Here is a 22,777-nt window from a genome sequence, read left to right as displayed (position 1 = left end):
TGAGTGTTCAGGGAGAAACAGCCCGTAGAGTTGAGTTCTGTCTGCAGCTCCAGGCATCCGCAGGTGGTCTCGCAGCATGTTCCCCGTGGGCAGGGGGAGACAGCTGTATACCTCCCCCGGGTAAGGGCAAGACGGCTGTATACCTCCCCCGGGTAAGGGCAAGATGGCTGTATACCTCCCCCAGGTAAAGGCAAGACGGCTGTTTACCTCCCCCGGGTAATGGCAAGATGGCTGTATACCTCCCCTGGATAAGGGCAAGATGGCTGTTTACCTCCCCTGGGTAAGGGCAAGACAGCTGTATACCTCCCCTGGGTAAAGGCAGGACGGCTGTATACCTCCCCCGGGTAAGGGCAAGACAGCTGTATACCTCCCCCGGGTAAAGGCAAGACAGCTGTATACCTCCCCCGGGTAATGGCAAGACGGCTGTATACCTCCCCTGGGTAAGGGCAAGACGGCTGTATACCTCCCCTGGGTAAGGGCAAGACGGCTGTATACCTCCGTGTGGTGAAGTGGATGACTGTATACCTCCCTGTGGCGAGGGGACAGCTGTATACCTCCATGTTGTGGACAACTGTATACCTCCCCGTCGTGAGGGGCACAGCTGTATTTACCTCCCTGTGACGAGGAGGACAGCTGTATACCTGCACATGGTGAAGTGGACGGCTGTATACCTCCCTGTGGTGAGGGGATGACTGTATACCTCCCCGTCGTGAGGGGCACGGCTGTATTTACCTCCCTGTGATGGGGAGGACAGTTGTATACCTGCACATGGTGAAGTGGACGACTGTATACCTCCCTGTGGTAGCGGGGAGATGGCTGTATACCCTCGAGCAGGTCGCCACACTACCCTCCTGAGGCTCCTTTGGATTACAGAGGTTTTTTAGAAATGTCTCCGTGTGACAGACACACCAACTAGTGCCCTGTTGAAGGCGTCTCCGGGGTCACCTCTGACACGGGTGCGATTCTGCCAGCAGCACACAGTGGCAGCCCTGCTTGTCTTCCGCAGTCCAGCTCTGAGCCCTCGCCCGGGTGGGGATGCTGACCCCAGCAACTTGGCGCCACCCGCCTGCCCTGCCTGGGGCCCGGGAGCAGCAGCTCTCTCTGCCCTGGGTCTGCGCTCCGTAGGCGTTCACCTCACCATCCTGGGGGGGGGTCTCCCCCCAGAACCCCCCTCCCCCACTGCTCTGCACACTCCGTGGGAGTTCTCGCTGTCCTGTGGGGAGGGGTCTTCCCCCCAGAACCCCTCCCCCACTGCTCTGTTTGCAGGGACGTTTGTAGACCACCGAGAAGTCTCCCACACTTGATGGTGCTCAGGTCACTGCAGGTGTCAGCTCAGTGACCAGTGTGGACGCTGAGACGTTGTCCCGGAGGTATGATGAGGCCCACATCCCACTGCTTGGGAGCTTTATGTAAACACGTGAGACACGGTTTTCCTTTCGTGGATGTGGGGCCCAGCTCACGTGGATGTACCCTGTGCCGTGCTGGGTGGCATGCCTGGTCCCAGTTCTCATGGATGTGCCACGTGCTGTGCCGGGTGACACGCGGGGATCTCAGCTTACGTGGATGTGCCATGTGCCGTGCGGGGTGACACGTGTGGGTCTCAGCTCACATGGATGTGCCACATGCCATGCTGGGTGACACGTGTGGGTCTCAGCTCACGTGGATGTGCCATGCTGGGTGACACGTGTGGATCCAGCTCACGTGAACATGCCACGTGCTGTGCTGGGTGACACGTGTGGATCCAGCTCACGTGAACATGCCACGTGCTGTGCTGGGTGACACGTGTGGATCCAGCTCACGTGAACATGCCACGTGCTGTGCTGGGTGACACGTGTGGATCCCAGACCTCGTGAGCATGCTCTGTGCCATGCTGGGTGACACATGGGGATCCCAGCTCACACGAACATGCCACGTGCTGTCCTGGGTGACATGCATGGATCTGCACAAAGCACGCAGTGTGGCATCAGGGCCTGTGCTCGACTGAGAAGTCTCATAGCAGATGTGTCCTGCTCCGGCCTCTGGTTACATCTGTACTGACTACAGCGTCAGGAGGGAGCAGGGTTACTAGCATGCGAGAGGGTGGTTAGTGCAGGAGAGGGTAGTTAGTGTGAGATCATGTGGTTAGTACTAGAGAGGGTGGTTAGTGCAGGAGAGGGTACTAGTTTGAGGAAGCAGTAGTTAGTATGGGACGGGGTAGTTAGAACAGAAGAAGGTAGCTTGGAAGAAGACTAGTTAGTACTGGAGAGGGAAAGGGTAGTTAGTATGGGAGAGGGTAGTTAGTTCTAGAGAGGTAGTACAGGAGAGGCTAGTTAGTTCAGGAGATGGTGGTTAGTACAGGTGAGGGTAGTTAGTATGGGAGAAAGGAGTTAGTATGGGAGGAAGTAGTTAATATGAGAGAGGGTGGTGAGTATTAGGGTGGTTAGTGCAGGAGAGGGTAGTTAGTGTGAGATCATGTGGTTAGTACTAGAGAGGGTGGTTAGTGCAGGAGGGGGTAGTTAGTTTCAGAGAGGATAGTTAGTATTAAGATAGTATGGGAGAGGGTAGTTAGTACAAGAGGGAGTAGTTAGTATTAGAGAGGGTGCTTAGTATGAAATAATGTAGTTAGTTCAGGAGAAGGTAGTTCAGGAGAGGGTAGTTAGTTCAGCAGAGGGTGGTTAGTACAGGAGAGGTGGTTAGTACAGGAGAGGTGGTTAGTACAGCAGAGGTGGTTAGTACAGGAGGGGTGGTTAGTACGGGAGAGGGGGTTAGTATGGGAGAGGTGGTTGGTACGGGAGAGGTAGTTAGTACAGGAGAGAGGGTTAGTACAGGAGAGGTGGTTAGTACGGGAGAGGGGGTTAGTACAGGAGAGGTGGTTAGTACAGGAGAGGTGGTTAGTACAGCAGAGGTGGTTAGTACAGGAGGGGTGGTTAGTACGGGAGAGGGGGTTGGTACAGGAGAGGGGGTTGGTACGGGAGAGGTAGTTAGTACAGGAGAGGGGGTTAGTACAGGAGAGGTGGTTAGTATGGGAGAGGTAGTTAGTACAGGAGAGGTGGGTAGTATGGGAGGGGTGGTTAGTACGGGAGAGGTGGTTAGTACAGGAGAGGTGGTTATGAGAGGGGGTTAGTACAGGAGAGGTGGTTAGTATGGGAGAGGGGGTTAGTACGGGAGAGGGGGTTGGTACAGGAGAGGGGGTTGGTACGGGAGAGGTAGTTAGTACAGGAGAGGGGGTTAGTACAGGAGAGGTGGTTAGTATGGGAGAGGTAGTTAGTACGGGAGAGGGGGTTAGTACGGGAGAGGGGGTTAGTACGGGAGAGGGGGTTAGTATGGGAGAGGTGGTTAGTACGGGAGAGGGGGTTAGTATGGGAGAGGGGGTTAGTATGGGAGAGGGGGTTAGTGCGGGAGAGGGGGTTAGTGCGGGAGAGGGGGTTAGTACGGGAGAAGGGGTTAGTACAGGAGAGGTGGTTAGTACAGGAGGGTTGGTTAGTACAGGAGGGTTGGTTAGTACAGCAGAGGTGGTTAGTACGGGAGAGGGGGTTGGTACGGGAGAGGTGGTTAGTACAGGAGAAGTGGTTAGTACGGGAGAGGTGGTTATGAGAGGGGGTTGGTAAGGAAGGGGTGGTTGGTACAGGAGAGGTGGTTAGTAGGGGGGAAGGTATGAGTTTTCCCTTCATTCCATAAGCACTGGTTAATACTGACATGTGTGGTATCACCCTGCCTGGCCCCCAACCCACAGGGACGCCCACGGGCAGTGAGCACAGTGGCCCACGTGCTTAGCGTGGTGGAGGCGCGGGGACTCCTAAGGCGATGTGAGGAGGATCGCGTGGGCTCCTCTGAGGCGGAAGCCCTGAGGGTTCCTGGCCAGGACGAGGCTGGGGGAGGGTGCACGTCGGGCAGGGTTGGGCCGAGTCTTTCTGGAGTGTTCTCTGTGGGCTGCGGTGGGCCGGTCAAAACACAGGAGAGGCCTCAGTCTAACGCCCTGGTGACATCCATTTATCATTCACTCATTGATTCAGTCAGTCTGTCAGTCACTCAGTGAGCAGGTTTGGTAGAGTCGACACCAGCACCTCTCTCAGGATTCCGGAAGCTTCCATGTGCTCACGACAAGGCCCTGTTGTGTTTCAGATAACGGCGGACAGACTCTGGCCGGGGGCAACAACTGGCCCCTCCGCGGCAGGAAGTGGAGCCTGTGGGAGGGCGGTGTGCGCGGCGTGGGCTTTGTGGCCAGCCCCCTGCTGAAGCGGAAGGGCGTGAAGAGCCGGGAGCTGCTGCACATCTCCGACTGGCTGCCGACGCTGGCGCGGCTGGCAGGGGCGCACACCGGCGGCACCAAGCCCCTGGACGGCTTCGACGTGTGGGACACCATCAGGTACCCGCCCCTTGGCCCTCTCCCTCCCCTGCGAGGAGGAGCCAAGCCCCCTGTTAAGATGCTCCTTCCGCTTACAATTGATTTTTTTTTTTTTTTTAAGTAGAAATGCGTTAAGAGATACATAGTTTCATGTGTTTATCAAATTGAGAGTGCAGGCCTGGGTCTTCCGCCAGGAACTAGATTGTTCTCAGCCTCTCGCCCTCCACGGAAGGGCTGTGAGGCGAAGCTCTGTTCAGTGGCAGGCGGGGGTAACAGCGTCTTCCCATGGGGCTCGTGGGGGACAGGGCCGCAGGAGCCAGGGGCAGCCGGGTGGCCTCTCCCTGGGAGGTGTCTGGTGAGCTCCCTGCAGGTGCAGCTCCTGTCCTAGGTGCTGAGAGTTGGGTGTGGACAGCACGAGCGGGCTCCTGACTCTTCAGCAGCTGGCACTGGTGGGGGGAGGCGGAGACAGGAGACACAGCACGCGAAGTGTGTGCCGAGGGCCGAGGGCTGGGTGCGGTAGCACCGTAGGTGGTGACGGAGCAGGCTGGTGGGGGCAGGCCCAGGCTCGGCTTCGGGGGTGGCGGTGGTCCTGCTCGGGTTCAGCCCACATGGAGTGGAGCACTGGTCTCTGTGTGGGGAGGCACTGGCCCTGGAAGGTGCAGGGTGCTCCCTGGGAGTGCAGGAGGAAAACTTCGACTTTAGTTTTGTCCTGTTCTTCTTTTTAAGAGTTTTTTATTTATTTGAAAAGCAGAGTTACAGAGAGGCAGAGAGAGTGAGTGAGAGACAGAGCAAGGTCTTCCATCTGCTGGTTCACTCCCCAAATGGCTACAGTGGCCAGAGCTGAGCAGATCTGAAGCCAGGAGCCAGGAGCTTCTTCCGGGTCTCCCACGTGGGTGCAGGAGCCCAAGGACTTGGGCCATCCTCCACTGCTTTCCCAGGCCGCAGCAGAGAGCTGGATCGGAAGAGGAGCAGCCGGGACTTGAACCTGCGTCCATATGGGATGCTGGAGCTTCAGGCCAGGGCTTTCCCCGCTGGGCCACAGCGCGGCCCCGAGTCCCGTTCTTTAAGCGGATGTTGCACAGGCACGTGATAGACGAGTAGATCGGTGCATACATGGAGTTACCCCCAGCCGTGCCCTGCTGGAGCATTGCTTTCACCGATGGTGGGACAGGGTGTAGCGCCATGGTTTCCAGCCTGTTGGGTGTCAGTGCGGGTGGCTGCCCCCCAGGTGCTCTGGGAGGAGCCCCCTGACACTCTCCCTTCTGAGTCCCGTTGCAATGGCCCTGCTCGAAGGTAGCGTGGTGTCGAGTTTTTCTTCATGAGAAATACACAGTAGGGTAGCTTAGGAATAAAGAGCCAAGATACGTGTGATGTGCGTGCGAATGGTTCATGGAACAGAAGAGTTTAAGAATGGGAAGTTCTCGGTGCTGTGGTGTAGTGGGGCTAAGCTTCCGCCTGAGGCACTGGCATCCCATGTGGGCACCATTTCTGTCCCAGCTGCTCCACTTCCGATCCAGCTCTCTGCTGTGGTCTGGGAAAGCAGTGGAAGATGGCCCAGGTCCTTGGGCCCCTGCACCTGCCTGGGAGACTCGGAAGATGCTCCTGGCTCCTGGCTACAGATCGGCGCAGCTCCAGCCATTGTGGCCATTTGGGGAGTGAACAGCAGATGGAAGCCCTCTCTCTCCCTCTCTGCTTCTCAAATAAAAAAAAATAAAAGAATGGGAAAACTTGACAAGTGGGTTCCTGTTTGTCCACAAGGGCAGCATCGACTGGAATCAAATGGAGCAGTTGCCCTCCAAGTCCCCTCACTGTGGTTCCCAGGTCCCAGCAAGGACCCAGTGTCCTTGTGTTTGTCACCCTCGTGGCCCTGAAAGCGTTTACGCGTGTAATCCATGGTGCACGGACAAGGAGGCTTCCCAAAGCTCTCAGAAAGTGAGTTAAAGCAGGTTTATTTTGGTGCACCAGTTTTTGAAACCCGTGGATGTTTCTTCATCGAATGCGTTGTCCTTGAACCTCTAAAGACTGTGCATAGCCACAGTATTCAGTGTTTGGCATGTCCATGCGAGTCCAGCTGCCGGGCTTAGAGGTCGTTTCTTATGTTTCCACGTGGTCAGTGGTCCGTGTTGAGCAAACAGCAGACTCTGGTGTGAGATCATTTCACGCAAAGGAGGCTTGGCGGGCGTTCGTGTGTCGGCATTCCCCTCTGGAGTCCTGCGAGCCTGGGAAGGTGGATGCCACCCTGGCCTCGTGCAGCCTGGGTCGGGGCTGCGGCTGCGCTGGGAACCGGGGCACCGTCAAGACGTCATGCCTGTTGTTTGCCATATGAGTTGGCGTTTTCTTTACTTTTAATTTTTGAATGTTTTTATTTTAATTTTTTATTAGTTTTGATGTAGTTTTTCTTTAAAATGCTCTTTTATCTACCTCTATCCGAGTGTTCTAAATTTGTTATGTTTAGTTTTTTTAAGATTTATTTTATTTATCTAAAAGGCAGAATTAGAGAGAGACGCATTCCATCTGCTGTGGAGTCCCTTGGATGCATCTCCGTACCTATAACCAGCCGCTTCCTTGGATTGCTTTGTGTTAACTCCCTCCCTCCCTGCCTCCCTCCCTCCCTGCCTCCCTCCCTGCCTCCCTCCCTCCTTCCCTCCCTCCTTCTCTCTCTCTCTCTTTCTTTTGTTATAAATAATTCTGAAATGAGCTATTTCTGGGTAAACTCTGTCTACATTTAAGATTTTTCTTAGATATAAATCATTTTAAATTTTATACCCAGCTGAGGAAATGACATTTTTTCAAGATTTATTTATTTATTTGAGACGTAGGACTGCAGAGAGGAGAGCCCCTACTTATATATTTTTATTTATTTGAAAGGCAGAGCAGCAGAGAGAGGAGGAGAGAGAGAAAGAGAGAGAAAAAGAGAGAGAAAAGGAAAGAGAGAGAGAGAGAGAGTTCTTTTGTCCAGAGGTTTCTTCTCCAGATGCCCACATAGCCAGGACTGGGCCAGGCTGAAGCCAGGCTGGGAGCTCCACGCAGGTCTCCACTGTGGGTGCAGGGGCCCCAGCACCCGGGCCGCCGTCTGCTGCTTCCCCGGGCCGTCAGCAGGCAGGACTCTCAGCGGCACTTGGGATAGGAAACGCCAGGGTCCCAGACAGTGGCTTTCCCCAGTGCCCCGCCACGCTGGCCCCATATATTGAGTTTTTTGACTATAATATCTTTGCAAATATTTTTCCGATCTAATTTATCTTTTAAATTTTGTTGCTTTTTGGACATGTCTTTCCCATGTTTATTTATCAATTAAATCAACTTTTCCTTTTCTGTGATGTTCTGAAAACTTTTTCCCACCATGAAATGTACTAAATATTTTCCAATATTTTCTTTTCAATTTTGTGGTTTGATGTTTCTCCTGTATAATTCCTAAATCGTGGAGATGCTGTGTGTGTGACGTGGGTCCCGTGTCGCAGATAGAGGAATGATTGTTTCCCCTAGTTTCTTTTTTTTTTTTTTTTTTTTTTTTGACAGGCAGAGTGGACAGTGAGAGAGAGTGACAGAGAGAAAGGTCTTCCTTTGCCGTTGGTTCACCCTCCAATGGCCGCCACGGCTGGCGCGCTGCGGCCGGCGCACCGCGCTGATCCGATGGCAGGAGCCAGGTGCTTCTCCTGGTCTCCCATGGGGTGCAGGGCCCAAGCACTTGGGCCATCCTCCACTGCACTCCCGGGCCACAGCAGAGAGCTGGCCTGGAAGAGGGGCAACCGGGACAGAATCCGGCGCCCCAACCGGGACTAGAACCCAGTGTGCCGGCGCTGCAAGGTGGAGGATTAGCCTACTGAGCCGCAGCGCCGGCCTCCCCTAGTTTCTTTAGATCCTGGAGCTGAGACTGTAATGAAAGCTGTGAACTTACAGGGTAAAAAAAAAAATGTGCCTCAGACACAGGTGGAAACCCTTGATGGATGGGCCTGGCCTTGTAGGCCTTGTCTGTCTGTCTGTCTCTCTCTCTCTCTCTCTCTCTCTCTCTCTGTCTCTATCTCTCTCTCTCTATGTCTCCCCCGCCTTGGCTCTTCCTCTCTCAGTCATGCTGCCTTTCAAATAAATAAATAGGTACATAAATATCTTTTTACGAATCCTGATGGAGCTTATCTTAGATCAGAAGTAGACTGCACATCTTGCCTGTGGATTCCATCTAGAAAAATGAGGACATTCTTTACAAACCTGTTCCCTTGTTGCCTATGTCAACGCGAAAACCAATGCCCACTTCACGATAAAAAGGGCATAGACAGCAGTCGCTGAGCCAGGTGTGAGCTTCAGCCGCGTGGTGGTCGCGTCCAGCGTGGAGGCGCTGGGGTCTGACTCAGAGGAGCTGGGGAAGTGTGGAGATGCTGGGGTCTGATTCAGAGGAGCTGGGGAAGTGTGGAGGCGCTGGAGTCTAACTCAGAGGAGCTGGGGAAGTGTGGAGACGCTGGGGTCTGACTCAGAGGAGCTGGGGAAGTGTGGAGACGCTGGGGTCTGACTCAGAGGAGCTGGGGAAGTGTGGAGGCGCTGGGGTCTGACTCAGAGGAGCTGGGGAAGTGTGGAGACGCTGGGGTCTGACTCAGAGGAGCTGGGGAAGTGTGGAGGCTCTGGGGTCTGACTCAGAGGAGCTGGGGAAGTGTGGAGGCGCTGGGGTCTGACTCAGAGAAGCTGGGGAAGTGTGGAGGCGCTGGGGTCTAACTCAGAGAAGCTGGGGAAGTGTGGAGACGCTGGAGTCTGACTCAGAGGAGCTGGGGAAGTGTGGAGACGCTGGGGTCTGACTCAGAGGAGCTGGGGAAGTGTGGAGGCGCTGGGGTCTGACTCAGAGGAGCTGGGGAAGTGTGGAGGCGCTGGGGCGCGACAGCGTTGCAGCCTGCTTGGCGCCACGGGGGTTTGTGCGCTGGTGACAGAGGTGTCACAGCCTGGGCCCAGTGGCACCCTACACCGGGCAGGAAGGTGCTGAGTGCATTTTGAGCCATCGCCTTCTTCCCCAGGCCACTGAGGCTTTCATCTTGGCCAAGTCCACGTCATTGATGCCCAATGTTGGCTTGTAAATCCACATGTCAGCCTTAAGATTATCTTTTTTTTTTTTTTTTAAGATGTATTTACTTCATTGAAAGGCAGAGTGAGGGAGGGAGAGAAAGAGATCTTCCATCCGCCGGTTCACTTCCCGAATGGCTACAGCAGCCAGGGCTGGGTCAGGTTGACGCCAGCAGCCTGGACCTGCATTTGGGTCTCCCACGTGGGTGCAGGGGCCCAGGTGCCTGAGCCGCCTCCTGCTGCCTTCCCCGGTGCGTCAGCAGGGAGCTGGTTGGAAGCAGAGCAGCCAGGACTGGAGTCGACGCCCTGGGGTGGGGTGGGTGCGCGGTAAGGGCGACTTAACCGCTCCATCTTCTCCTGATCCTGCTCAGAGGTGGATTGTGGGAGTCCTGGTGTGGGAAGGGCTGCCACACTCTCTCCCCGCAGCCGCAGAAGACGGGCCGCAGCCTTGCGCCTTCTCCCAGCAGCCAGGCCTCCGGGGAGCGGGGACCGAGCACCGCTCAGCGGCGAGCCCCGACCGACTGCCGTGCCGCGTCCTGCACCACGACAGGCCCACCTTCCTTGGCTGCTTTATTTTTTAACCAAGTAAAATTCCTGATGTTTTCTCTGGAAATTCACCAGATCTCTGTTTAACAAGCAGAGAACTGCTCTCATCTCGCTTCCATTTCTTGACACAATTCTTGAAGCTGATAAAGTTCACCCCGGTCCCCCTCGCGGCATCGGCCTGGCCACCGTCCGGCACAGGTGGCCGAGCCGCCAGCACCGTGCCTGCTGCTGAGACATCGGCAGCCGGGCTGGCGTCTGGAGCTGCTTTTCCAAAGCAGAAAAACAACCGGACGGCCCAAGTCGCAGATACTCGAGCTGTGCCCAGAGGTACAAGCTTTTTTCCAGAAATGGAAACACCGATCTTGAGATGACGGTAATTTTTGAAAATGTCATAAAGGAGGAATGTGAGGACGATGGAAAGTTGAGCTGGCTGTGCCGAGAGCGGCGGAGATTCCGCAGGTGGCACAGCTGTCGCTTCCTCTCAGGCCTGCAGAGTACAGAGCGGTCAGAGGCAGCAGGGGTCCAGGGCTGGGTGGTGGCATTTGCAAAGGGCGCTCCTTCTGCAGACCACAGGCCAGGGCCGTCACTCCTAGGAGATGCAGTCCCGGTGCTGCCCGACCCCGTGGTGCTCCTGCTTTTCAACTTGATACACAGCCTGTGGATTATTTCGAGAGAGTTCAAGTAGGCTGGTGACACCAAGGAAAGCCAAAGGATTCATCCATCCTAAGCGGTTTTCTTTGTAGCTGATTTTGTCTTTAATTGAACTTCCTGTGAGGTTCAAGGGCAGCCCTGGCCATAACGGCAGGTGCTTTGTTCTTTCCTCACCAGTGGCGAACTCACAGCTTGGCAGCGGTGACAGCAGTGTCACCAGATCATAGAAATTCCTTCAAACAGGACAGCGTCATGAAGACTGAGCCGGGGTGGGCGCTGTGGCCCAGTTGGCTAACACCCTGGCCTGAAGCGCCGGCATCCCATATGGGCGCCAGTTCTAGTCCCAGCTGCTCCACTTCCCATCCAGCTCTCTGCTGTTGCCTGGGAAAGCAGTGGAAGATGGCCCAAGTCCTTGGGCTCCTGCACCCCTGTGGGAGACCTGGAGGAAGCTCCTGGCTCCTGGCTTCAGATCGGCGCAGCTCCTGCCATCGTGGCCAATTGGGGAGACCCCTCCCTCTCTCTCTCTCTCTCTGCCTCTCCTCTCTGTGTGTAACTCTGACTTTCAAATAAATAAATACAGATATTAAAAAACAGACTGTGCGCCCTGAGGGTTCAGTCCCAGGAACGCAGTGGAGGGCAAATACATCCCCCTCACCCTTTCTCAGATACCACGAAGCCCAGTGAGACGTAATGGCCCACGAGCTGCAGGCTAAGAACCGCTAGGCTGTATCCTGTGTCCCGCCCATCAGCAAGACATCAGACCGAGGTGTCAGTCTCGTGTCCTTTTGCGTTGAATGGCGGTGCCGCTGTACATAATCCTTACTGGTGCTGTGATCTGTCTTGGGGCCCTCTCAGTGGCTTGTTTTCATGTTTGTTTACTTGAAAGGCAGAGAGAGAGAGAGAGACAGAGAGAGAGACAGCTCCTATCTGCTGTTCACTGCTCAGCTGTCTACAACAGTCAGGGCCGGGCCAGGCTGCAGCCAGGAGCTGAGAGCTCCGTGGCAGGAACTCATCTGCCACCTCCCTGGGTGCACATGAGCGAGGAGCTGGAACCCAGAGCGGAGCCGGCACTGGAACCCAGGCACTGTGGCCATGGATGCCGCCATGCCACCGGCAGCATAACCGCTGTGCCACACACCTGTGCCGGGCTTCATTGTCTCTCGTGCTACCAGTATCCTTTGTTGTATGACGCTCCTCTTCTGCAGGTCTTAGGTTTGATTGGTCTCTTGCTTAGTTAAGGTTTTACAGTAATTTCCCATGGTAGGATCTCAGTGGTAAGATTTAGTGAATTTGTATATGAAAGAATGTCTTTCTGATCCCTTCAGACATAAGGAAGAAGTTCCATTGATTTGAGACACAGCGAGGACACACACTCCCATCCGCTGGCCCACTCCCCAGACGCGCCTAGTGTCTGAGCTGTGTTGGGGGCTGGGAGCACAGTTCAGGCCTCGGCAGTGGGGGCAGGGACCTGGTATTTGTGCCACCACCACCTCCCAGGGAGCCCATCCGCAGGGAGTGGGAGCGGCCCTGGGAGCTGGGAGGGAGGAGGAGCCAAGGACCCTGCTGTGTGCCTGGGCCCACCCAAGACCACCCACTGTGTGGCTTTCCTTGTAGTTAGAGACCCTGCTCCAGGGTGACTGAAGTGTGATTAGCGTTGCTGCGTTGCCCAGGTATTTCAGGTTCCCCCAGTCAGACTGGGAACTAGGCAAGGAGTTCATGGAAAATGTGTCTTAGGAGAAAACTGTGCGTGGATTTCAGATTTTGTTTTGTACCAAAATAAGCTTTTTGTTCATTTTCCATGCACCTTTCGAAGTCCCCTTGTGTTACTGACGTGTGGTTCAGTTCCGTGGTGGCTGGAGGATGAGTTTCTATCCTAGTCCTTACACTCGAGCCTTGGCCCACACACGGTCTCTCCTGGTGCCGGCCCCCATGTGCTTGGGGGGGGGGGCAGCGGCTGCGCGGGGCCTCGGGTTCTCTGTGGTCTGCAGGGACGGTGGGTGTTTGTGTGCGGGAGGTGGGGTATCCGTGCTGCCGGGCTGGGCTGTGCCGTCTGGGGCGTGTTCCCTTCTGCCCTCTCTGTTCATTGCGTGTTGGTTCCGGCAGTGTTGATGCGGTGGCTGCCGTGACGTGGCCACGGCCCTGTCATTTCCCGGGTGCCCCTGCACCCCGGGCTCCGCGGTCTGGTCCGTCCGCCGTCCTCGGCGTCCTGACGCACAGTTACTACGCATTCAACTCCACCATCGCCTCTCCCTTCTCCGTTTTACTATCACCTGTGCTCTGTCACAGCCCTCGTGTCTACTTCAGAAAGTGGAAAAATGGGATGAAAAGATAAGTTGATTTTGGTGCAAACAATTGAAGTCCATACGGATGCGCGGTTTTCAGAAAGTTCATGAAAATGCATGTGAAAGAAACTGCATGAATTCCAAAAATTTTTGGCACCAAAATAAACGTCTTTCAATTCCATTTCCACAGACTTGCTCAAGAGCCCTGGTCAGTTCTGTCCGCTGTTCTCTCCCACTCCGCGGCCTTGTTTGCGTCTTCGAGCTTCGAGAATCTGCTGGGTGCTGACCACCTCTGCACCCCGCTCCGCGTGTTCACGGCTCCCTCACAGTCGAGGCCTTAGCTCCGAACACGTTTCTCAGGGCCCTTGGAATCGTTGCCTGTCTGTTGAAACATTTTCTGCAACCTTGGTCACACACACACACACACACACATACACGCACACATATACACACACATACATATACACATGCACACACACAATACACACACATATACACACATGCACAGGTGTGCACACACGTGCGCACACATACACACATAACATGCATATACACACACATGTGCGTGCACACAGACATACATGCATACATACACGTGTGCATGCACACATACATACACGCATACGCACATGCACATATATACATGCACGTGTGTACACATACACACATGTGTGCACACATACACACGCACCACATACACACACATAAACACATAGACACACATGCATGTGCATGCACATATATGCACATACACGCACTGCACAATGCACACATACATGCACGCAGACACACACACGCGTACACATGCATGCACATATGTGCACACATATACATGCACCGTGCACGCACGCGCACACATGTGCACAATACACAACGCATGCACATGTGCGACACATATACACACACTACACACGTGCACAATACACACATAGATGCGCATGTGCACACACATATACACACTACACATGTGCACACACATATACACACGTGTGCTCACACACACACACGCACGCCTTGTCTCTCCCTGCCGTGCCGAAACGTCTCCAGGTCTTGGCTCCTGGGTTGCTGTTGGTGAGTGTCAGGAGCGCCTGATTCTGTTTCCTGTGCCAGTGCCTGGTCCTTCCATCTGGGCGCAGGGAGGACGTCGGGGTCCCCATCACTGACAGGCCAGCTGGTCCTTCCGTCTGGGCGCAGGGAGGACGTCGGGGTCCCCGTCACTGACAGGCCAGCTGGTCCTTCCATCTGGGTGCTGGGAGGACGTCGGGGTCCCCGTCACTGACAGGCCAGCTGGTCCTTCTGTCTGGGCGCGGGGAAGACGTCGGGGTCCCCGTCACTGACAGGCCAGCTGGTCCTTCCGTCTGGGCGCGGGGAAGATGTCGGGGTCCCCGTCGCTGACAGGCCAGCGTCCCTGTGCTTGAGTGTTCACGCACGGTCCAGACGTGAGATTCCTTTTTTAGTGCTTCAGCCGGGTTCCCTGTGCTCCTCCGCTCCTCGGCCGTTCATCTTTCCATGCTTTGAACCACCTACCTCCTCCTGCTTTCACAGGCTTTCGCTGGATGTAACGTCCCTTGTTTCCTGACGTTTGTCTTTTTCTTCTGTCAGCTCTTGCCTTAGCCCCGTGTTGGCGTTCTTACTGTCAGAGGTGTGGAGCGCCTGGTTTGATTTGTGCTGCGGCATCAAGGCGTGGTTCCCCCGGGGGTGACCGTTTCTGCAGTCCGCCATGTTTCGCCTCTTGGAGTTGGGGGTTCCCCTTTGCGGTTTGGTTTAGCTCCGGTGGGTTCTTGCACTCTTGCCGACGTGGCGCCGGTCGGCTCGCCCAGGCCTGTGACAGCAGGTGCTCTGGCACTTCCGTCTGCTTCAGAGTCCAGGAGCGCCTGTGTCGCACAGCAGGTGCAGCGTCTCCCGTCAGCGCAGCCCCTGTCCTAGCACTTAGCCTCATCGTGACACTGGGGCGCCGTGTGCCGGCCACGTCCGGCCGTCTTCCCAGAGACCCCCAACCTCCACGGCTCCCCTTTTGGCACTGCTGCCCGCTCGGGGTGCCGCTCCTGCCCGGCACACTCTCCAAGTGGCTGCCTGGCAACTGTGCAGGCACAGGGTGCTCCTCTGCGGGCACACTGCGTGCCTTTGCATGTGTCTCCAAGGGTGTGACCCCGTCTCTGCAGGGTTCTTCTTATCAGGAGTGATCTGAGCCCCTGCCCCTCCCCTGACTGCCCCCTGGTGGCAGGGCACCAGCTCTGCAGGGCTCAGGGTTTTCCTCTCTTCCATCCGGGGTTTAACTACGCACCATCTCCTGCCTGTGTCGCGGGCTCCTGTCCTGGGTGCCGTAGCTTCCTTTACCAACAGGTTATTTAAAATATGTATGTATGTGTGTGTGTGTGTGTATTTACTTATGAGGCAGAGTGACAGAGAGGGAGGGAGACAGAGAAGGAGGTCTCTGTGGTTCACTTCCCAAATGCACACAGCCTCCTCCAGCGGTGGGCCAGGCTGAAACCAGGAGCCAAGAACTCCGTCAGGGTCTGGAGTCCATGCACCTGAGCCACCTGCGTCTCCCAGGTGCACCAGCAGGAAGCTGGGTGGGAAGCAGAAGCAGGACTCGATCCCAGGCACTCTGACGTGGCGTGCGTGTGCCCAAGGGGCAGCTTAGCCAGGTAACCGCGTTGCCCGTTTTTTCTTTCCTCTTTTCTGGAGCATGTGTGAAGATGCGTAAACCTAGACGGCCACTGTGACCCTCCAGAAATCCGGGTGCTCGCGTGTTCCTGGGCCCTACTCAGCTGTGAGGAGAGCAGTGCTGAGACTACACGTGAGGCCAGCCCCCAGACCGCCCGCCGCCCGCCTGTCCTCTGTGTGTTTCAGCCGATCAGAGTGTCTGGGGTGACACCTCTGCCTGCTGCTCCCCAGCCCTGACCGCCCCTGCTCACGGGGCACGGGGCTCCCAGGGAGCTTCCCCCCATTTCTTAGTTGGCTGCTTCCCCCAGGTCTGCTGTCGTGCCTGGCTGGGCACGGTGAGGGAGGCCACAGCGGTGGGGCACTTCCTGGGCGGCCTCGGCCTGTGTCTGTGGGACGTGGCCTGAGCGGCCTGGAGTCCGTCTTTTCCGCTGTCTCTGGGATCAGGCTCTGGTTCTCGTCCCCCTGGCTTTGGCGAGGACCCCGTGGTGCCTGGCTTCCGTCCTCCCTTCAGGTTCCAGCAGTGTTGCTGCATTTGCGCCCTAGCGGTTCTTGGTGACTGTCAAAATGGACATTGGAAGGCGTGCCTGTTAGGCGCCTGGTTTGTCCTGCTACCGACCCAGAACCAGAAGTCCTACCAACTGTTTTTCAGTGCTGAATAGGAAGAGATGATATTAGGGATGTGATTCAGTGACTTGTGGTAGTGCACGGCCAGCATTTAAACCTTGATAAACCTCTTTACTGAAAACGTGGATCAGAAAACATGCCTCCGCTCCGTGTCACATGAACTCAGCGGACATACTTCTCCCCGCGTGTGGTCACGGCTCTCTGACTTCCGTGCTGAGCTCTTTGTTCATGGCAGTGTTTTCTAGTTACGGCAGCTTTCGCAGCAGGCTGGGGCTCGAGCAGTGCCGGAAGTGAGCCCTGCAGGGCTTCTGTGGCCGTAGTGGTAAAAGCGTGCACTTTGTGATTTGACCTGGTTCAAATCCCGTCTCCTCCGCTTATTGCGTCTGCGGTCTTGGGCAAGTCTCACAGCATCTTGCAGCGTTAATTTTCCAGTGGGGCTGGCATGGTGGTGCAGCTGGTCAAGGCTGTGACGCCGGCATTCCACATGGGCGCTGGTTCAAGTCCCGGCTGCTGCACTTCCGATCCAGCTGTCAGCTGTGGCCTGGGAGAGCAGTGGAAGATGGCCCAGGTCCTTGGGCCCCTGCGCCCGTGTGGGAGACCTGGAAGAAGCTCCTGGTTCTTGGGTTCAGCCCGGCCCAGCCCTGGCCGTTGTGGCCATTTGGGGAGTAAATCAGCAGAGGGAAGTTCTCTGTCTCCTCCTCTCTCTCTATTTTTCCTCTTTCAAGTAACTAACTAAATAAGTAAATAAATCCATTAAAAAGGGGCGATAAAGCAGCTGCTCTGATTCTGACCCTGGGCAGCAGCGGAAGATGCTCCAAGGGCTTGGGCCTCTGCACCACACGGGAGACCCGCATGGAGTTCCTGGCTCCTGGCTCAGGCTGGTTCAGCCCTGGCTGTTTCGCACGTTTGGGGAGTAAACCAGCAGATGGAAGATTTTTTCTCTCTCTCTCTTTGTCCCCGCCTCCCCCCATCTCTGTAACTCTGCCTTTGAAATCAATTAATCATTAAGGTAGAGTAGTTTCCTGGTGTGAATTGTGACACAGTGGTCCCCATCCTCCAGGCACCATGTGAGAATTTGGTGAAGGAATGTGTGGGAAGTGCGTAGCACAGTGCCGGAACACACATGGGGGCTTCAAAGAGTTTGTGGGAAATGAAATAAAAAGACAAGGTTGTTTTTTTTTTTTGTGTGTGTGTGTGTGTGTGTGTGCAAAAACTGGAAACCCATACAGATAACTTTGGAGATCTCTCACGGTGAGAACTTGGTTGCTGAAATGAAGATTGTACTGATGGCGATGATGATGGTAGTAATGATGGTGATGATGGTGGTGGTGATGGTGATGATGATAGTGATGACAGTGGTGATGATGATGTGGTGATGATGATGGCAATGGTGATGGTGATGATGGTGGTGATGATGGTGATGATGATGATGATGATGGTAGTGGTGATGCGGATGCTGCTGCTGATGGTGATGGTGATGACGGTGATGATGGTGATGATATTGGTGATCGTGATGATGATGGTGATGATGATGACAGTGATGATGAAGGTGATGGTGATGATGGTGATGCTGATGATGACAGTGGTGATGGTGATGATGGTGATGCTGATGATGACGGTGATGATGGCGATGCTGATGGTGATGATGATGATGGTAATGGTGATGCTGCTGCTGCTGATGATGGTGATGATGATGATGACGGTGATGATGGTGATGATGGTGATGATGGTGATGGTGATAACAGTGATGATGATGGTGATGTTAATGGTGACAGTGATGGTGATGGCAGTGATGATGATGATGATGGTGATGATGCTTACACAAGGCTAGCGAGGGGAACAGGCCTGCACAGCTGATGGTTTTCCTTCAGAATCTCTGCCCGGGAACTGCTGCATGTATTTCCTGTTCTTTTCTGAACACTTGGTACTGCCTCCCAGGGTGTGGGCCCTGTGACAGCTGCTCAGCAGCAGGGCCAGCGGGGGCCTGGAATGTGGGAGCATCGCCCTTGGTTAGCGGGAGGCCTGCCCGTCCCACCCTCGACACAGTGGAAAATGAAGGCTAGACGTGGGCCGCTCAGTTTAGAAGTGGACAGCGCTGTGATCTCAGTGTCTGGAACTGCAGACGGGCACGTGTCCGTGGCGTGTTGGAAAGGGCTTGCCGATCACTGCACGTCTCCCTGCCCTGCTCTCTGCTATGTGGAACTAATCTGGACGGTGTGAAATCTGGGCTGAGTTCATGTTGAATCCTGAGGGAACAGCAGAGACAACGGCTTGCCCCTTTGTAGAACAGTGGATGCAGAGACACGGTGGGCTCGGTGGTTCCTAGAGGCGTTTGCAGCTGGTGCAAATTTAGGCAGCCTTGAAAGTGAGCGGAATGAAGAAAGCCAGTCTGCCTGTGTCCCTGCTCAGCCGCACGGCCCTGGCAGCCTCCTGCCCGTGCTGGCTGTGCCGAGAACATGTGCCCCTCACTGTGTTCAGGATGAATGGGTTAACAACCAGGGTGCAGCACCAAAAAAGGCGTGTGGTGCCTAATGATCGCTGTGAGACCCACAGGGCCAGCCAAGCAAGCACCCACGGCCCCTCCAGGGAGTCCTAAGGGTGTGCGTGGGACAGGCCTGTCCTGCCGGTTGACCCATCGTATCAGCCACAGTCAGCGGGGGTCACAGCGACTCTGTTCCTGTCCTTACCCAGTTCTTGGTGCACTGACTGCCGTAGCCATTACATCTGCTGGGTGGGGCTGTCACACTCCCAGGTGACTGCAGTACAGCGAGGCCTGAGCACTATAGTGTGGAGATCTGGAGGTGGCCAATGGACAAGCAAAGACAGTTAATTCCTGCAGGTATGGTTCTCTCTTAGTGTAAGGAGGGAGGGAGGTGCACAGGAGAGTGAAGGTCATTGGTGATGTGTAGAGGTGTGGAGGCACGGGGGTGTGACAGCAGCAGGAAGGGTCTAAGGAGCCCAGGGGCTTCCCTCCAGATGCAGGGGCGGGGGCGCGTCTTCTGCGTGACCTCAGAGCCTGCTCCGGCTTAGGTGGCGTGGATGTGTCGGTTCCACGGAACGTGGAAGATGCCCGGTGGTCACTGCACGTGCTCTCTTGGTTCTTGCACAGTGACAGACTTTCTTCCCCAAGGCTGCTGTCTCGGGCCCGGGGAAACCGAGCCCTGCCTGCATCTTCCGAGCTGGAGCTCCCCCACGCCCGCCCCGGCTGGCCACGGCGTCTCTGCCCTTCATGGGTCCTTTCAAAATGGGGACTCTCAGATATCTCCTGGAGAGAGTCCAGGGGTGCAGGGTTGGGTGCAGGGTTGGCGTGGCGGTCTCTCGTCCACGCCGACTCCTGCTGTCCACACCCCACCCCCACCCTCTCCAGCCCCATCTGGGCTCCCATGGCTCCCTCCTGTGTCCTTGTCACCACTGAAAGTCTACACTGTGGTGTCTGTGCTTTGTTGAATTGATGGGTGTGTATGCCTAAGTGTGTGTGCATGTATGTGTACATGTTTGCATTGTGTGGATGTGGGCATGCATGCGTGTGCACACACATGCATGCATATGTATGTGCACATGCACACGCGTGTGTACATATTTGTGTACATGTGTGGTGTGGGCATTTGTGCAGTGTACACATGTGTGTGCATGTGTGTGTGTATGTGTGTGCTTGTGTGTACACGTGTAGATAGCATTACTGTGGTGATCCGTGCTAATGATTTACTGTGTAACTGTTAGTTGACCCCTGCAGCCCCTCGCTCCCTCCCCTTGTCTGGCTGTTCCCTAAGTCGCCCTCGTCCCTCTGTCAGCCCCTGCCTCCAAGGCATGCAGACGCTGGACCATTACTGAAACCACAACAGCGACTTCAGGGGTACGACTTGGGAATCTAGGGACCCGCGCCCTTATGGTCTCCACCCGTAGGTACAGGCGATTCCGTTCTTAGAGCTGCAAGATTTCTGAACGTGAGAGGGAAACGACATGACCCGTTACTGTGACCGTTTAAAAGTGGGGAGAGGGCCGGCTGTGTGGCGCCGTGGGATGCCGGCAGCCGTGCCGGAGCTGCCCCTGGTCACGGTGTGCACGGTGTGCGCCTGCTCCGTGTGTGGCAGCCCTGGGGAAGCGACGCCCTCCCGGCCTCGCACACCCGTGGGCGGTGCGTGGTGTTTCTCACACTCTGTTATTTCTGTCTACTCCTCTTGTGGAATCACGGTATTGCCCACCCCCACACGTAAATAATTTTAAGAGATGAGTGGTTATGTGTGAATATATTGGCTCTGACATTTTTGGAGTTCTCTTCTTTTTTAAAGATTTACTTATTTATTTTGAAGGCAGAATTACAGAGAGGCAGAGGAAGAGAGGGAGAGAGAGATCTTCCATCTGCTGATTCACTCCCCAAATGGCCATAATGGCCGAGGCTGGGCTGATGCAAAGCCAGGAGCCAGGAGCTTCTTCCAGGTCTCCCACATGGGTGCAAGGGCCCAAGGACTTGGGCCATCTTCCACTGCTTTCCCAGGCCATAGCAGAGAGCTGGATTGGAAGTGGAACAGCTGGGACTCGAACCAGCACCCATATGGGATGGCGGCACCATAGGCCACAGCGCCGGCCTGCCATCTTTTGAATTGAATGAATTCGTTTTGATTTCCTGTGGTCCAGAAAAATTCCTTGCTTTTAATAGTCACCCTAAAAGTCTAACGCACAGTTTTGCTTGGCTAAATCTGAATTTAACCCCTGGCTTCACCCTCTTCCCAGACAGCACAAAGACCTCCAGATGCTGACCTTCCAACGCACTGACCTTGGGTTTGCTCATCTGTAAGCCTGCACACCCAGAAATCATCGTTGTCATCATTCTGTCTGCATCTTCTAGTGCTGACCATTTTCTTTGCAACCATTCCCACCTGGCATTCAGAGCTCGGGGTTCAGATCCTGGCTTCTGGGACTTGGAGCTGGGGGGGGGGCGGCGGTGTCTCTGGGGTGGCCAGGGTTGCGAGGTTACACCTTGCCCCTCCCCCACAGTGCTGTCTCCCCTGTCCCAGCGCTGGGACGCCCCTCAGGAATTCCCTGCCACACCTCTGGTGTCTGTTTTACGGGGAGAGGAACAGGGAAATCGCAGAGAATGCTGGAGTTTCTCTCCAGTGCGATGTAAAGACACTGCCCCCAGAGACACTGCCCCGCCCCCCCAGCTCCAAGTCCCAGAAGCCAGGATCTGAAGCCCGAAGCTCTGATGATGTAAAGGACTGTCCTTTGCCCTGAGATGATGTCCTTTTTTGCATTGATAAAGTCACCTTTATTTTATTTATTTATTTATTTATTTTTTGACAGGCGGAGTGGACAGTGAGAGAGAGAGACAGAGAGAAAGGTCTTCCTTTGCCGTTGGTTCACCCTCCAATGGCCGCCGCGGCCAGCACACCGTGCTGATCCGATGGCAGGAGCCAGGTGCTTTTCCTGGTCTCCCATGGGGTGCAGGGCCCAAGCACTTGGGCCATCCTCCACTGCCCTCTGGGGCCACAGCAGAGAGCTGGCCTGGAAGAGGGGCAACCGGGACAGAATCCGGCGCCCTGACCAGTACTAGAACCCGGTGTGCCGGCGCCGCAAGGCAGAGGATTAGCCTAGTGAGCCACGGTGCCGGCCGTCACCTTTATTTTTAATAATGATGGTGATGGTAGTTGAAGTCTTGTTTTGAATTAATTAACTGCATTTTGTCTTAACGTTTCCTTCCTTGGCAAAGGCAGACTCGTGGATCACAGCCCAGATTTTTTGAAATCTTACTGGCCTTTGAAATCCCAAACCTCTGCTGGACACGCCTGGCTGTGGGTGTGGGTGTGGACGTTGAGCTGTCCTCGTGGTGACATCGGGAACCTCACTGGACATTCGGGTCATGCACACACCCATGGTGCTGGTGTGCTGTGGACTCCTGGCACTTAGCTCAACGGCCTGGGTACTCACGCAGTCCTTAGCAGGTCCCCACGTTTCTCCTGTGTTTAGCAGGCCCCCAAGGCTGAGCCTGCACTGGAGACTGGCCTGGGTACCTCAGCTACTCCTCACATGTATTTGGTGCCTTTTATGCTCCCAATCATTTAAAAAATGTTTTATTGCTGATTATTTTTAATTTACTTGAAAGGCATAGAGAGACAGAGATCTTCCATCTGCTGGTTCATTCCCCAGATAACTACAGCAGTCAGGGCTGGGCCAGGCAGAAGCCAGAAGCAGGGAACTCTATCCGGGTCTCCGAGGTGGGTGGCGGAGACTCGAGCCGTAGCGCCGTCGTCTCCCTCCTACGATGCACAGTAGCAGGAAGCTGGCTGGAAGCAGAGCCAGGCCATGGACCCAGGCTCTTCGCTGGAGGGTGCAGATGTCGGAAGCGGCATCCTAACCGCTGTGCCAACAGCCGGCACTCGCTCCCAGCGTGGGGGGCAGGTACCAGGGAGCTGCTGTGAGCCTAGTGCATTTGTTACAGGTGCTGGGGCTTGGTGCTCTCCTGGGTGGGATTCACATGGATGGGTGTGGTATAGTGATGTGCGCCCCTGTAAGAAACGTGAGACGCGACGTTCCACGTGCACCTGGATCAGATGCGAGGCCCTGGCTGCTGACGTGGGCCGCCATTGGGCAGACACTGGTTTCCTTGCACGGCCTGAGCTGGGTTCTCATCTCTCTGGCGTGGACA

At 55.4% G+C, this 22,777-nt stretch overlaps 1 protein-coding gene across 1 annotated transcript in view; it reads left to right on the top strand.

The window, feature by feature from the left end:
- Positions 1-22,777, top strand: part of ARSB (arylsulfatase B) — a 143,153-nt gene that overhangs the window by 80,015 nt on the left and 40,361 nt on the right. The window contains exon 5 of the mRNA XM_070056318.1: positions 4,102-4,345. Within this exon, the coding sequence (XP_069912419.1) occupies positions 4,102-4,345 (244 nt within the window). The remainder of the gene's footprint in view (positions 1-4,101; positions 4,346-22,777) is intronic.

Source organism: Oryctolagus cuniculus, chromosome 14, assembly GCF_964237555.1.
Source record: "Oryctolagus cuniculus chromosome 14, mOryCun1.1, whole genome shotgun sequence".
NCBI lineage: Eukaryota > Metazoa > Chordata > Mammalia > Lagomorpha > Leporidae > Oryctolagus > Oryctolagus cuniculus.
This window is presented reverse-complemented; position numbering and strand designations above follow the sequence as displayed.